Source organism: Panulirus ornatus, chromosome 4 (genome assembly GCF_036320965.1).
Source record: "Panulirus ornatus isolate Po-2019 chromosome 4, ASM3632096v1, whole genome shotgun sequence".
NCBI classification, from domain to species: Eukaryota; Metazoa; Arthropoda; class Malacostraca; order Decapoda; family Palinuridae; genus Panulirus; species Panulirus ornatus.
The window spans coordinates 5568283-5583021 of record NC_092227.1 but is presented as its reverse complement, the minus strand read 5'-3'; the positions used below and the strand labels follow the sequence as shown (position 1 = coordinate 5583021).

The 14739-nt window shown below is 39.9% G+C and overlaps 1 protein-coding gene across 2 annotated transcripts in view; it reads right to left on the bottom strand.

Annotated features, from left to right (window-relative positions):
- The window catches only part of nonC (serine/threonine-protein kinase Smg1), a 455954-nt gene that overhangs the window by 222975 nt on the left and 218240 nt on the right, over positions 1 to 14739 (bottom strand). For both annotated transcript variants that reach the window (XM_071692708.1, XM_071692701.1), the window contains exons 10-13: positions 7870 to 8010; positions 5812 to 6012; positions 1866 to 1991; positions 238 to 354 (exon numbers count right to left, since the gene is read on the bottom strand). In XM_071692708.1, coding sequence (XP_071548809.1) covers positions 238 to 354; positions 1866 to 1991; positions 5812 to 6012; positions 7870 to 8010 — 585 coding nt within the window. The remainder of the gene's footprint in view (positions 1 to 237; positions 355 to 1865; positions 1992 to 5811; positions 6013 to 7869; positions 8011 to 14739) is intronic.

Sequence of the window (14739 nt, the reverse complement as noted above, 5' to 3'; positions counted from 1 at the left end):
GAGCTTTTTATGAGGAGTCCTAAATGTTCTTAATCATAAAAAAGTATATGAAATGTAAGAATGCTATAATCAACACACAATTTTCAAGTCCAATATTACAGCTAAAATTGGGGGTTATAGTCCTTCACAAAATCACATATCTAGCACACAGGTTCACTCTGAGTTACTTCAATTTTAGATAGTTCTGTATTCAATTAGTTTGATTAAGAACTCCAATCTGTGATGTGATGAACATACCTCTGGATAATGTAATGCTAAATGTGAACTGGATGGTGTGAGGTGGGTAGCTAAAAGGTCCACCAGCGGAGGAGTTAAGGCCCACATGGTAATTATGGAATTGCGTGTGTTGGCCACCTGTAAACTTAAAGATATTAGTTTTTCTGGTATTTTGAAGGGTTTCTCATGCTCTTCTGATTGAAAGACTAGACAAAATACAAAAGCAATAGGAAATTATCTTGAAGTAATGAAACAAAAGCTAAAGTGTTTCCTACTTTTAACAGGCAATGCTAATGATAACCTAGGCCAAAATAAATAAACATCTTTACAATCTTCGAAGCAAAAATATTTGCTTTCTACTGGATACTCATATTTTTACCCAATGCATACCTTCTAAGTCAATACAGGCTAAGCCATCACAAATCAACAACAATATATAGTATTATCATAACTCAGAACAGACTAGGAGTACCAGATGTTTCAAGACAGCTAGGAAAGGTGGCCTTTGTGCAGAAATACAGAGAGACTAAGTTAAGAATGCCATGAGGCTGATATTTCTACTTTTGCAAAAGCAGCTACTTCAAAGAACATTCCTACCTATCTTGTGGACAGTGGCATAAAAGACAATATTAGAGAGAGAGAGAGAGAGAGAGAGAGAGAGAGAGAGAGAGAGAGAGAGAGAGAGAGAGAGAGAGAGAGAGAGAGAGAGAATGTTACACAGATGTACAAATCCAAGGTCCAAACAAGGTGGCCTTGTCTTAACACTGCCTTAAAAGAAAAAAGAAAAAATGCAGTTCGCTTAAAAGCAGAAGAAGAAAAGGAGAGCAAAGCAAAGGCTCTCTCCCCAACCTCCACTCCCTCTGGCACATGCTGGAAATAAAACAGGTAGAAAAAATATCTTTGCAGGATTAATACGCCTTAGAAAATTTTCGGAGGAAAGTCATAAGGTAGAATGAACATGAATACATTAAGCATCCCATCACCAATGACATGCATCCTTTCACTTTTTGTTATAAAGAAAATAGTTATGATAAATTTGAGGTTCAGCCTCTCCACTCATTATGCCTATATCATTTCTGATGTTGAAGAATGATACAATAATTCTTACTTACTCTCTTAAAACAGGTGACATGGCTCAATCAATGTTGTTGTGTTACCGCAGAATGGCCAGGGAGACATCACTGGTTAAGGGAGCATGACATACCACAGCATTATGAAGCCTAATTAAATGAATTATTCAATACCAGAGAATGAAAAGGTGAAAGCCTTGAATACTTGAATATGAAGATATGTGGTAAGAAGGTTGGAGTGGATGGCATTGCGGTTGATTTTCTTAAAAGAAGGGGTGACTATGTTTTTAATATGCCGATATGCTGAGAGGATATGCCGATCAAGTATTTACCCTAAAAAAAAATGTGAGAGAAAGCATTGGAGAAACTGAAGAATTTGTATTTTGCATTTACGGATCTGGAGAAAGCATATGATCAGGTTAATGCAGATGCCTGTGGAAAGTCTTAGGTATATATGGTGCAGGAGGAGAGCTACTAGAATGCAAATATGTTTTATCTTTTAAAAAGTAATCGCTAATCCTTCATCATAAATAATAGAATATAACTTAGTACTCATATCACATGAGCAAGACAACTTACCTCAGCAAGTACTGTCATGTAATACATGAGCAAAACTGTCGCCTCAGTTTCATTATATAAAACACCTTCTAATACACTAGAGGTGGTAAAATCATCTCTACCTGGTACCAATACATGATGGGCAAGCTGAAAATTAAAATGTATGTACATATATTAACATGCAAATACATAAGGGGCAAATGAAAATATTGTTAGGGAGGTGAATGCAAGAGTTTTGGAAAGAGGGGCAAGTATGAAGTCTGTTGGGGATGAGAGAGCTTGGGAAGTGAGTCAGTTGTTGTTCGCTGATGATACAGCGCTGGTGGCTGATTCATGTGAGAAACTGCAGAAGCTGGTGACTGAGTTTGGTAAAGTGTGTGAAAGAAGAAAGTTAAGAGTAAATGTGAATAAGAGCAAGGTTATTAGGTACAGTAGGGTTGAGGGTCAAGTCAATTGGGAGGTGAGTTTGAATGGAGAAAAACTGGAGGAAGTGAAGTGTTTTAGATATCTGGGAGTGGATCTGGCAGCGGATGGAACCATGGAAGCGGAAGTGGATCATAGGGTGGGGGAGGGGGCGAAAATTCTGGGAGCCTTGAAGAATGTGTGGAAGTCGAGAACATTATCTCGGAAAGCAAAAATAGGTATGTTTGAAGGAATAGTGGTTCCAACAATGTTGTATGGTTGCGAGGCGTGGGCTATGGATAGAGTTGTGCGCAGGAGGATGGATGTGCTGGAAATGAGATGTTTGAGGACAATGTGTGGTGTGAGGTGGTTTGATCGAGTAAGTAACGTAAAGGTAAGAGAGATGTGTGGAAATAAAAAGAGCGTGGTTGAGAGAGCAGAGGAGGGTGTTTTGAAATGGTTTGGGCACATGGAGAGAATGAGTGAGGAAAGATTGACCAAGAGGATATATGTGTCAGAGGTGGAAGGAACGAGGAGAAGAGGGAGACCAAATTGGAGGTGGAAAGATGGAGTGAAAAAGATTTTGTGTGATCGGGGCCTGAACATGCAGGAGGGTGAAAGGAGGGCAAGGAATAGAGTGAATTGGAGCGATGTGGTATACCGGGGTTGACGTGCTGTCAGTGGATTGAATCGGGGCATGTGAAGCGTCTGGGGTAAACCATGGAAAGCTGTGTAGGTATGTATATTTGCGTGTGTGGACGTATGTATATACATGTGTATGGGGGTGGGTTGGGCCATTTCTTTCGTCTGTTTCCTTGCGCTACCTCGCAAACGCGGGAGACAGCGACAAAGTATAATATAAAATAAATAAATATATATATATTTTTTTTATTTTGCTTTGTTGCTGTCTCCCGCGTTTGCGAGGTAGCGCAAGGAAACAGACAAAAGAAATGGCCCAACCCACCCCCATACACATGTATATACATACACGTCCACACACGCAAATATACATACCCATACATCTCAATGTACACATATATATACACACACAGACACATACATATATACACATGCACACAATTCACACTGTCTGCCTTTATTCATTCCCATCGCCACCTCGCCACACATGGGATAACATCCCCCTCCCCCCTCATGTATGAGAGGTAGCCCTAGGAAAAGACAACAAAGGCCCCATTGGTTCACACTCAGTCTCTAGCTGTCATGCAATAATGCCCATAACCACAGCTCCCTTTCCACATCCAGGCCCTATAGAACTTTCCATGGTTTACCCCAGACGCTTCACATGCCCTGATTCAACCCAAAGACATCACGTCAACCCCGGTATACCACATCGATCCAATTCACTCTATTCCTTGCCCGCCTTTCACCCTCCTGCATGTTCGGGCCCCGATCACTCAAAATCTTTTTCACTCCATCTTTCCACCTCCAATTTGGTCTTCCACTTCTCCTCGTTCCCTCCACCTCCGACACATACATCCTCTTGGTCAATCTTTCCTCACTCATTCTCTCCGTGTGCCCAAACCATTTCAAAACACCCTCTTCTGCTCTCTCAACCACGCTCTCTTTATTTCCACACATGTTTCTTACCCTTACATAACTTACTCGATCAAACCACCTCACACGATAAATTGTCCTCAAACATCTCATTTCCAGCACATCCACCCTCCTGCGTACCACTCTATCCATAGCCCACGCCTTGCAACCATACAACATTGTTGGAACCACTATTCCTTCAAACATACCCATTTTTGCTTTCCGAGATAATGTTCTCGACTTCCACACATTCTTCAAGGCTCCCAGGATTTTCGCCCCCTCCCCCACCCTATGATTCACTTCCGCTTCCATGGTTCCATCCGCTGCCAGATCCACTCCCAGATATCTAAAACACTTTACTTCCTCCAGTTTTTCTCCATTCAAACTTACCTCCCAAATGACTTGACCCTCAACCCTACTGTACCTAATAACCTTGCTCTTATTCACATTTACTCTTAACTTTCTTCTTTCACACACTTTACCAAACTCAGTCACCAGTTTCTGCAGTTTCTCACATGAATCAGCCACCAGCGCTGTATCATCAGCAAACAACAACTGACCCACTTCCCAAGCTTTCTCATCGACAACAGACTGCATACTTGCCCCTCTTTCCAAAGCTCTTGCATTCACCTCCCTAACAACCCCATCCATAAACAAATTAAACAACCATGGAGACATCACACACACCCCTGCCACAAACCTACATTCACTGAGAACCAATCACTTTCCTCTCTTCCTACACGTACACATGCCTTACATCCTCGATAGTGATTGGTAATAAAGGTGTATTCCAAGCACTCTACCTCAGTATTCTTGACTTCTGGAGTTTAGGAATACCACTTTCAGCACATGTCCAAATTTTCTCAGTTGCATATCTCTCTTAGCTTCAAATCTCCTATCAACAATCTTACTAAACATAGCTCCCAAACATCTGAATTCATCTTTAACTTCCAGTTCCTCATTTTGAAAATGGATGTTATATGATCATCTGACATTCCAGAGTCTTCCATCAATCCATATTTACTTTCAACACCCTCCTCCTACATGCATCATTAAAGTGGTCCAACATTTTATCCATCCACTCCTCTGATTTAGCAAAGCAAACAACATAACATCATCTGCATAAAGCAACTGTGACAACTCCCATTCTATTTCTCCAGCATAATCAACTCATCTCACATAATGTCTATTTCATAAAAACAAACAACAATCATGGTAACATCAAAACAACTGTGATGTATTCCCACAATTATTTCAAACCACTCACTTGTAACACCTTTCACAGAGGTACTATTTCAATCACAAATAGTTCTTAATAGCATTAAAAAGTCTTCCATGCACATCATATACAGTCTATATATATTCACTTTTTTCAAAACTTCTTCAAGTACATGTGTAAGCACAAACTGTCTGATCTACACCCTCTTTCCTTCCTACACCCATCAAGCTCTTCAAAAGGGGTACACTAATCATCTTAATATAAATCAATCAATAATTATCACTTTCATTATATAACCCTAGGACCCTTCTCCTAAGGTCTAGCTTTAAGGCTGGACAACTATCAGTACAAAAAAGGATGGACTCCAAAAATTTTGGAGAGAAGTTCTTTGATCTTTCACTTGCCGTGTAACCACAAGCAGGCAGATTCCAGTAATGCCAAAATCAATCAACATCCTATCGTACATTTTGCTAAGTACCCTGAGTATGCTGAGAAGACATTCCTCTGTAATCCTTACATCAATTTTATTCCCTTTCCCTTAATCCTTTGGAAGAATTACTACATTTATCCAATGATCATTCAAATGATTCTTGAAGTCAAATTTCAACGAGCAATCAGGGTTAACAGGATTACTAACATAAAAAGTCTAAAGAAATTGTAAGAGCAAACTAGAGTGTAGAACAAACTAGAGTGTATCAATTCCCACTTCAAGTCATGAAGAAGTCTCAACCCTGTTCCACTACCTAACTATAATGTTAATATAAATTCCAATACCAATAGAATAAAACTTACCTGTAAGTCAGCCAAAATATAATTATAAGCTTCCTGTAACAGTGGCACATTCTTGAGGCTAAGGACAGCATGATACACTCCCAAGGTTGTCTGCCATACTGCATGGTGAGGAGATAATCGTAGACTTCGTAAGGGAGAGTCTTTACCCAATATTTTCTGAATAAACTTGACTGAAAGGCTGCTGCCAATTTGCTTCAACATCTGTAGAAAAAAAAAAAAAAAGATTTTGAGTGATCGGGGCCTGAATATTCAGGAGGGTGAAAGGCGGGCAAGGAATAGAGTGAATTGGATCGATGTGGTATACCGGGGTCGACGTGCTGTCAATGGAGTGAATCAGGGTATGTGAAGCATCTGGGGTAAACCATGGAAAGTTTTGTGGGGCCTGGATGTGGAGAGGGAGCTGTGGTTTCAGTGCATTGCTATCTTCCTCAAAAAATTATATGGAAAACTAATGTGGATGATACCATCCTGATACTGAATGTGTATGCTGAAATGTGGCATTGAATGACAATTTAGTTTTGACAAGAACAAAGCAATTTAAATTACAGGGAACAGTGGAGCTTGAGGACAGAAAAGGTATTCAACTTCATGGTACTGTATGAGATCAAAGAAATTCACGAAAAACTAAATTGCATTCAAGAAATATGAAACTTTAAACACTCTCAAGCTTGAAAGAAGAAAGGCCAATTCTTGATTCTGGCCACTACATATTTTGCCAATAAGTTGTAAGATTGGTTAACCAAATAAAGTGTTTCTGAATTCTCTTTGCTCTGATTATTTCATTTTTTGTTATGACCATGAGACACCAGAGAATTTAATTTTGCTTCTTATGTGCATAATGAACACTCATCAGCTGTGTGTCTTCCATGTGAACAGTTCTTCAAGAGATGTACAAAGGGAATAACCAGAGGACAGAATATGAAAATAAGCAAGAAATTCTTTTGGAAAGATGGGAAGAAGTACTTTTATAGTTTGAGGGTGAGGGATGAATGGAATAAACTAAAGACATGGTTAATGTAAACAGCATAAAGAAAAATAAAAAGGTGTATGATTATTTGCAACTCCATAGTCACAATGAAAATCAGTAGGTTATCCTAAGTTATCCCCTTTAAATTATCTGAATACCTGCATCTAGTTTCTGATATCTTCCACTATCACAATTGGCCTCGAAAGGACCCGGTGATCTGTTGCCGTTTGAATTCCTTTGTATCGTAGAGAATGTTCAAGACATGGGGGCCCACATGTGTAAAACATCTTCCCAAACAATATAAATAGGTAAATACTTTATGTCTCTCTCCTCTCTTCTAGACTGCAAAGTTTTCTTTCTTTTAAGTTTTTGCAATAATTTTGGATTTCTATTCCTTTATGTTTACTTGTGAAGTGTTTCTGTGTTCTAAGTTATATATTTTCACATGTTTACCTGGTGATGATGCAACACAGCAGTATTCAGTTTTGCTTCATATGTATAAAGTGAACATCTTCATCATCAGCTTTGTATTTCATTGTGAAGATTCTCATTACAATATCTGGATCTATAGTACTGCATTAACAATGTGCCTCTCATTTCCAACAATTCCTAGATCTTTAACATTTGCTTCACATTCTTTTCTTTACCTTATGGGTCTCTACAGGGTGATATAGCAACACTGGTAGTAGTTCCATACTTTATTTGGCCAATAATATCTTCATTAAATTCCATTAGGTTCTCTTCTGCCTATTTACAAATTAAATCCCTGTCTTTCTGTAAATTCTCTTTGTCCTCTTCTAGGCCTGAGGCATGGGGTTACTGCTAATCTGAAGTCAAATCTGACTCCTTACTGGCTAAGTCTGTTTTTCATAAAATAGCACTAGCTGAGTTTAACTTAAGTAAATATGCACCAGCTGATCTTACGATCCATGTCATTACATCATTCTTGCCTGAACATTGAAAAAAAACCTATTGTGTGTCTCACCTGCCATTCATCAAGGACAGAAGAACCCAAAATAATAATCCAAAATGTTTGCATTTTACCAATCACCAAATTTTCTGACCACTGGAGCTGATCAGTGATAACATACCTGAGTGAGGAGTGTAAGATATGATGATATGGTAGCAAATCCAAAATTTTCGATGAGTTTCTGCTGCAGGTCTATTACACCACAAAAATGACCTTGCAATTCAGACATGTTCTGACTATACGGAATGAGAACCAGGCATACCTGAAAATAAAAGTATTGACAGAATTATCAAATCTTGCACTAACTTTTATTACCTTTTAATTTCTTAATCATACAATCCCATGAAACCTTTTATGGGGCTCTTCCAGTTTCAAGATGTGTAACTAAATCCAGTAGCAGGGAAATAATGGACTCTTCTGGGATGAGAACTTCCTCAACAAGACTGAATTTACTTTTGCCCACTAATGATGACACTACCTTGCTGAAGAAGACTTTTCACCCACTGCATGAGGAGTCGAGTAATTCTATCAATTTCTTTTACATCAATAATATAATCAAAAAAAAAAAAAAAGAAATATATATATATATATATATATATATATATATATATATATATATATATATATATATATATATATATATATATATATGTATATTATTATTATTATTATTATTATACTTTGTCGCTGTCTCCCGCGTTTGCGGGGTGGTGCGGGGAAGCAGGCGAGAGAAGTGGCCCCGCCCCCCCCCCCCATACACATGTATATACATGTGTCCGCATGCGCAGGTGTGCATACCTACACAGCTTTGAGTGGCAGATATAGGGTGTTTTGGTCGAGGTGGTGTGCAAAGTGAGAGGGTTAGGGAAAATGATTTGGTAAACAGAGAAGAGGTAGTGAAAGCTTTGCGGAAGATGAAAGCCGGCAAGGCAGCAGGTTTGGATGGTATTGCAGTGGAATTTATTAAAAAAGGGGGTGACTGTATTGTTGACTGGTTGGTAAGGTTATTTAATGTATGTATGACTCATGGTGAGGTGCCTGAGGATTGGCAGAATGCGTGCATAGTGCCATTGTACAAAGGCAAAGGGGATAAGAGTGAGTGCTCAAATTACAGAGGTATAAGTTTGTTGAGTATTCCTGGTAAATTATATGGGAGTGTATTAATTGAGAGGGTGAAGGCATGTACAGAGCATCAGATTGGGGAAGAGCAGTGTGGTTTCAGAAGTGGTAGAGGATGTGTGGATCAGGTGTTTGCTTTGAAGAATGTATGTGAGAAATACTTAGAAAAGCAAATGGATTTGTATGTAGCATTTATGGATCTGGAGAAGGCATATGATAGAGTTGATAGAGATGCTCTGTGGAAGGTATTAAGAATATATGGTGTGGGAGGAAAGTTGTTAGAAGCAGTGAAAAGTTTTTATCGAGGATGTAAGGCATGTGTACGTGTAGGAAGAGAGGAAAGTGATTGGTTCTCAGTGAATGTAGGTTTGCGACAGGGGTGTGTGATGTCTCCATGGTTGTTTAATTTGTTTATGGATGGGGTTGTTAGGGAGGTAAATGCAAGAGTTTTGGAAAGAGGGGCAAGTATGAAGTCTGTTGGGGATGAGAGAGCTTGGGAAGTGAGTCAGTTGTTGTTCGCTGATGACACAGCGCTGGTGGCTGATTCATGTGTGAAACTGCAGAAGCTGGTGACTGAGTTTGGTAAAGTGTGTGGAAGAAGAAAGTTAATAGTAAATGTGAATAAGAGCAAGGTTATTAGGTACAGTAGGGTTGAGGGTCAAGTCAATTGGGAGGTGAGTTTGAATGGAGAAAAACTGGAGGAAGTGAAGTGTTTTAGATATCTGGGAGTGGATCTGGCAGCGGATGGAACCATGGAAGCGGAAGTGGATCATAGGGTGGGGGAGGGGGCGAAAATTCTGGGGGCCTTGAAGAATGTGTGGAAGTCGAGAACATTATCTCGGAAAGCAAAAATGGGTATGTTTGAAGGAATAGTGGTTCCAACAATGTTGTATGGTTGCGAGGCGTGGGCTATGGATAGAGTTGTGTGCAGGAGGATGGATGTGCTGGAAATGAGATGTTTGAGGACAATGTGTGGTGTGAGGTGGTTTGATCGAGTGAGTAACGTAAGGGTAAGAGAGATGTGTGGAAATAAAAAGAGCGTGGTTGAGAGAGCAGAAGAGGGTGTTTTGAAGTGGTTTGGGCGCATGGAGAGGATGAGTGAGGAAAGATTGACCAAGAGGATATATGTGTCGGAGGTGGAGGGAACAAGGAGAAGAGGGAGACCAAATTGGAGGTGGAAAGATGGAGTGAAAAAGATTTTGTGTGATCGGGGCCTGAACATGCAGGAGGGTGAAAGGAGGGCAAGGAATAGAGTGAATTGGAGCGATGTGGTATACCGGGGCTGATGTGCTGTCAGTGGATTGATTCAAGGCATGTGAAGCATCTGGGGTAAACCATGGAAAGCTGTGTAGGTATGTATATTTGCGTGTGTGGACGTGTGTATATACATGTGTATGGGGGGGGGGCCATTTCTTTCGTCTGTTTCCTTGCGCTACCTCGCAAACGCGGGAGACAGCGACAAAGTATAAAAAAAAAAAAAAAAAAAAAATATAATCAATCATGATACTTCAGGAAAACAAAATTCTGAACTCATTCTTAGGAACATTAACTGAGGAACTTGGTACATTTTTGTTTAATCCTACTCGAAACTTACACTCCAACCTCCAATGTGGTACAGTGTCAAATACTTTCAAGCAGTCCAGGGACATAAAATCCATGGTCATTTTGTTTTGTCTTAAACAGGACTCACTGTGTCATAGAACTTTCCCTTGCTTAAAAAGGATTTCCTATAAGTGAATTCACAGGCCATTATTTCATAAACCACAAATCTGATATGATGAAGTAAGGTTCACACTTAAATGGCTGAGCAAGATTACAGGATACCTGGTGTATACCTGTTGGATTTGGTCGTTGGTCAATCAGGTTATTGGGAGCCACAGCCCTCAAGCCTTTAATGGCATCATCATGGCTATTCAATTTGTATATGGATGGGGTGGACAGGAAGGTATATGCATTCTGTAGGGGTAAAGAGGGGCTACAGAGAGCAAGTTAGTTGTTGTTTGCTGATGACACAGCACTGGTGACAGATTTGAGTAAGGAAATGCAAAAGTTGGTGACTAAGTTTGGAAGTGTGTGAAAAAGAAGGATGTTGAGAGTAAGTGTAAATAAAAGAGAACTGAGAAAAATTGGAGGAAGTGAAGTGTTTAAGATACAGGCAAGTAGACACGGCAGAAAATGGAACAGTCATGGAAGAGGAAGTGAGTCATAGGGTGGGTAAAGGGAACAAGCTCTGGGCAGATTAGAAAGGGAAGTGAGTGTTGGGATGAAGTAAAGTTGTTAGTGAAAGAGAAAAGAGAAGCATTTGGACAATACTTGGAAGGAAGGAGTGCAAACGACTGCGAAATGTATAAAAGAAAGTGGCAGGAGGTCAAAAGAAAGGTGCAAGAGGTGAAAAAGAGGACAAATGAGAGATGGGGTAACAGAGTATCATTAAACCTTAGGAAGAATAAAAAGATGTTTTAGAAGGTGGTAAATAACGTGCATAAGACAAGAACAAATGGGAACATCGGTGAAGGGGGCAAGTGGGGAAGTAATAACACGTAGTGATGAAGTGGGAAGCACATGGAGTGAGTATTTTGAAGGTTTGTTGAATGTGTTTGATGATAGAGTGGCAGATATAGGGTGTTTTGTTAGGGTTGCGTGAAAAGTGAGAGGGTCTGGGACAATGGTTTGGTTGAGAGAGAAGAGGTAGTGAAAGCTTTGCAGAATATGAAATCTGGCAAGGCAGCAGGTTTGGATGGTACTGCAGTGGAATTCATTAAAAAAGGGGGTGACTATGTTGTTGACTGATAGTTAAGGACATGCAATGTATGTATGGACCATGGTGAAGTGCCTGAGGACTGGCAGAATGCATGCATAGTGCCACTGTACAAAGGCAAAGGGGATAAAGGTGAGTGTTCAAACTACAGAGGCATAAGTCTATTGAGTATTCGTGCGAAATTGTATGGGAGGGTACAGACTGAAAGGGTGAAGGCATGCACGGAGCATCAGATTGGGGAAGAGCAGTGTGGTTTCAGAAGTGGCAGAGGATGTGCAGATCAGGTGTTTGCTTTGAACAATGTATGTGAGAAATAGTTAGAAAAACAGATGGATTAGTATGTAGCATTTATGGATCTGGAAAAGGCATAAGATAGGGCTGATAGAGATGCTCTGTGGAAGGTCTTAAGAGTATATGGTATGGGAGGTAAGTTGCTAGAAGCAGTGAAAAGTTTTTATCCAGGATGTAAGGCATGTGTACGAGTAAGAAGAGAGGAGAGAGACTGGTTCCCAGTATATGTCGGTCTGCAGCAGGGGTGTGTGATGTCCCCATGGTTGTTTAAGTTGTTTCTGGATGGGGTGGTTAGGGAGGTAAATGCAATAGCTTTGGAGAGAGGGGCGAGCATTCAGTCTGTTGGGGATGAGAGGCCTTGGGAAGTAAGTCACTATGTATGTATATGGAGTGAAAAATATTTTGAGCGATCGGGGCCTGAACACGCAGGAGGGTGAAAGGTGAGCAAGGAATAGAGTGAATTGGAATGACGTGGTATACCGGGGTCGATGTGCTGTCAATGGATTGAACCAGGGCATGTGAAGCATATGGGGTAAACCATGGAAAGTTTTGTGAGGCCTGGATGTGGAAAGGAAGCTGTGGTTTCAGTGAATTATACATGACAGCTAGAGACTGAGTGTGAATGAATGTGGCCTTTGTTGTCTTTTCCTAGCACTACCTTGCACGCATGCGGGGGGGAAGGAATTGTTATTTCATGTGTGGCAGGGTGGTGACAGGAATGATTAAAGGCAGCAAGCTGAGTTATGTACATGTGTATATATGTATATGTCTGTGTATGTATATATATGTATACGTTGAAATGTATGGGTATGTTTATGTGCGTGTGTGGACGCGTATGTATATACATGTGTATGTGGGTGGGTTGGGCCATTCTTTCATCTGTTTCCTTGTGCTACCTCGCTGATGCGGGAAACAGCGACAAGGTATAATAAATATGAATAAATATATATATATATATATATATATATATATATATATATGTGCATATGAGTGGATGGGCCATTCTTTGTTTCCTGGCACTACCTCGCTGATAAGGGAAACAGTGATTAAGATTAATAAATTTTTTTTTTTTTTTATACTTTGTCGCTGTCTCCCGCGTTTGCGAGGTAGCGCAGATTAATAAATAAATAATATATATATATACACATAGGGCCTCATCTGCCCATGCTGTCTTAGCTAACATTAAAATAATAAAACATAAGAAACTGGAGACTTTTGCCATGAACAACCCCTTGGTATGAGTTCCTGGAGGAAATGGGCATCAAGAGATATAGATAGATTGACAGATAGTATGGAAAAAAAATATATATGTATATGAATATTCTTACATATACTTACATATTTACTTACTGCCCCAAGAGTCCCTTCTATATTCATATGGGTCCTGCAGCACTTAGGAAGCTGGCTATGTCCACCAGTTAGGACAATGGGTCATAAAGTGTTGTGTGTGCAGAGAGTGCAAGGCATGTAATTAGTATGTGCTTGGTGTCTTCATTATGGTAGATGCAGTATGTACATGAAGGGTCTTGGGACATGGTGAAATGGTGTTTGAAGCAGTGTAGTGATGGGTGATGTCCAGAGTGTGAGACACTGTGACATGTCTGTCTGGGGAGTGTGGTTTCTGATGGTTTGTCTGGTTAGTTGGAGTTTAAGACTGAGCTTGGAAGCTGGATGTGTAGTTCCTGCTAAGCTATCTTAGTGTGAATGTGTTTTGCCTATATTAAATTATTTTTGGGTGGGGGAATTCCATAACTGTGAGGCAGGGGTAGACTTTTTATTTCTACTTGGGAGTTGGTGGTTAATTACAGAGTAATTTGGGTGGGAGGAGGTCTAATGCTGTTGCACAGAACTGAGTGCCAAGTATGTTAAAGTGGGAGTGTATTGGGAAGATCTTGTTTCACAATGAAGGTTTGAAGTGACTGTGATTGTTGGAGATCAAGCGATTGTTTTGAGTGTTCTATTTTGTGTGGTTTGCAGTTTGTTATATTTGAAAGACCATATTGGAGATGACAGCATGGAGTGAAAAAGATTTTGAGAGCTCAGAGCCTGAATATGGAAGGAGAAAGGTATGCATGAGATAAAGTGTACTGGAGCATTGCGGTATACAGTAGAGGACTGTGCTGTCAATGGAATGAGCCACGGCGCATGAAGCAGCTAGGGGAAAACCTCAAAAAGGTCTGTGGGCCTGTGGTTTCCATGCATTACAAATGACAGCTAGAGAATGGATGTGAGCAAATGAGGCTTTTATATCATCTGTTCCTGGGATCATCCTACCAACGTGGGAAACAGTGAACAAGTATGAAAGAAGAGAGAATATTTACATATCCCGGTGTTAACACATCTGCCTACATGGGTTAACATCAAAAATGAAAAGTCATCTTAAGTGAGGTTGTATCATTAGAAGCAAAGTATCAACAAAGATTTTTTAATCTTTACTTTCCCTGCTACTAGAAGTAACATAGCATTGTTGCTTAAGGAGCTAATGGGAAGAGTCCTAGAGTAACTCCAAGACCCAATCAAGAATAGAGTATTGAGGCAATTATAAACAGATAAATATATATATGCCTCAGCTGGTGTTACCAAACTTTGTTTGAATGATGTTACATCAGGAGCATAAAGTCACCGTTAGCAGGGTCGTATCATCATCAGTGGACAAAACTATGTACAATTCTGTCACAAAACTTCTCATTACAAAGAAGTACATCTCTTCCTTGTTAATGATTATACAACAATCATACAACAGCCCTGAACCTGCAGAAACCCCATAAAAAAGGTTATACAACTTAATAAAAAAAAATATAAACCTCAGCTTATGCCAACTGT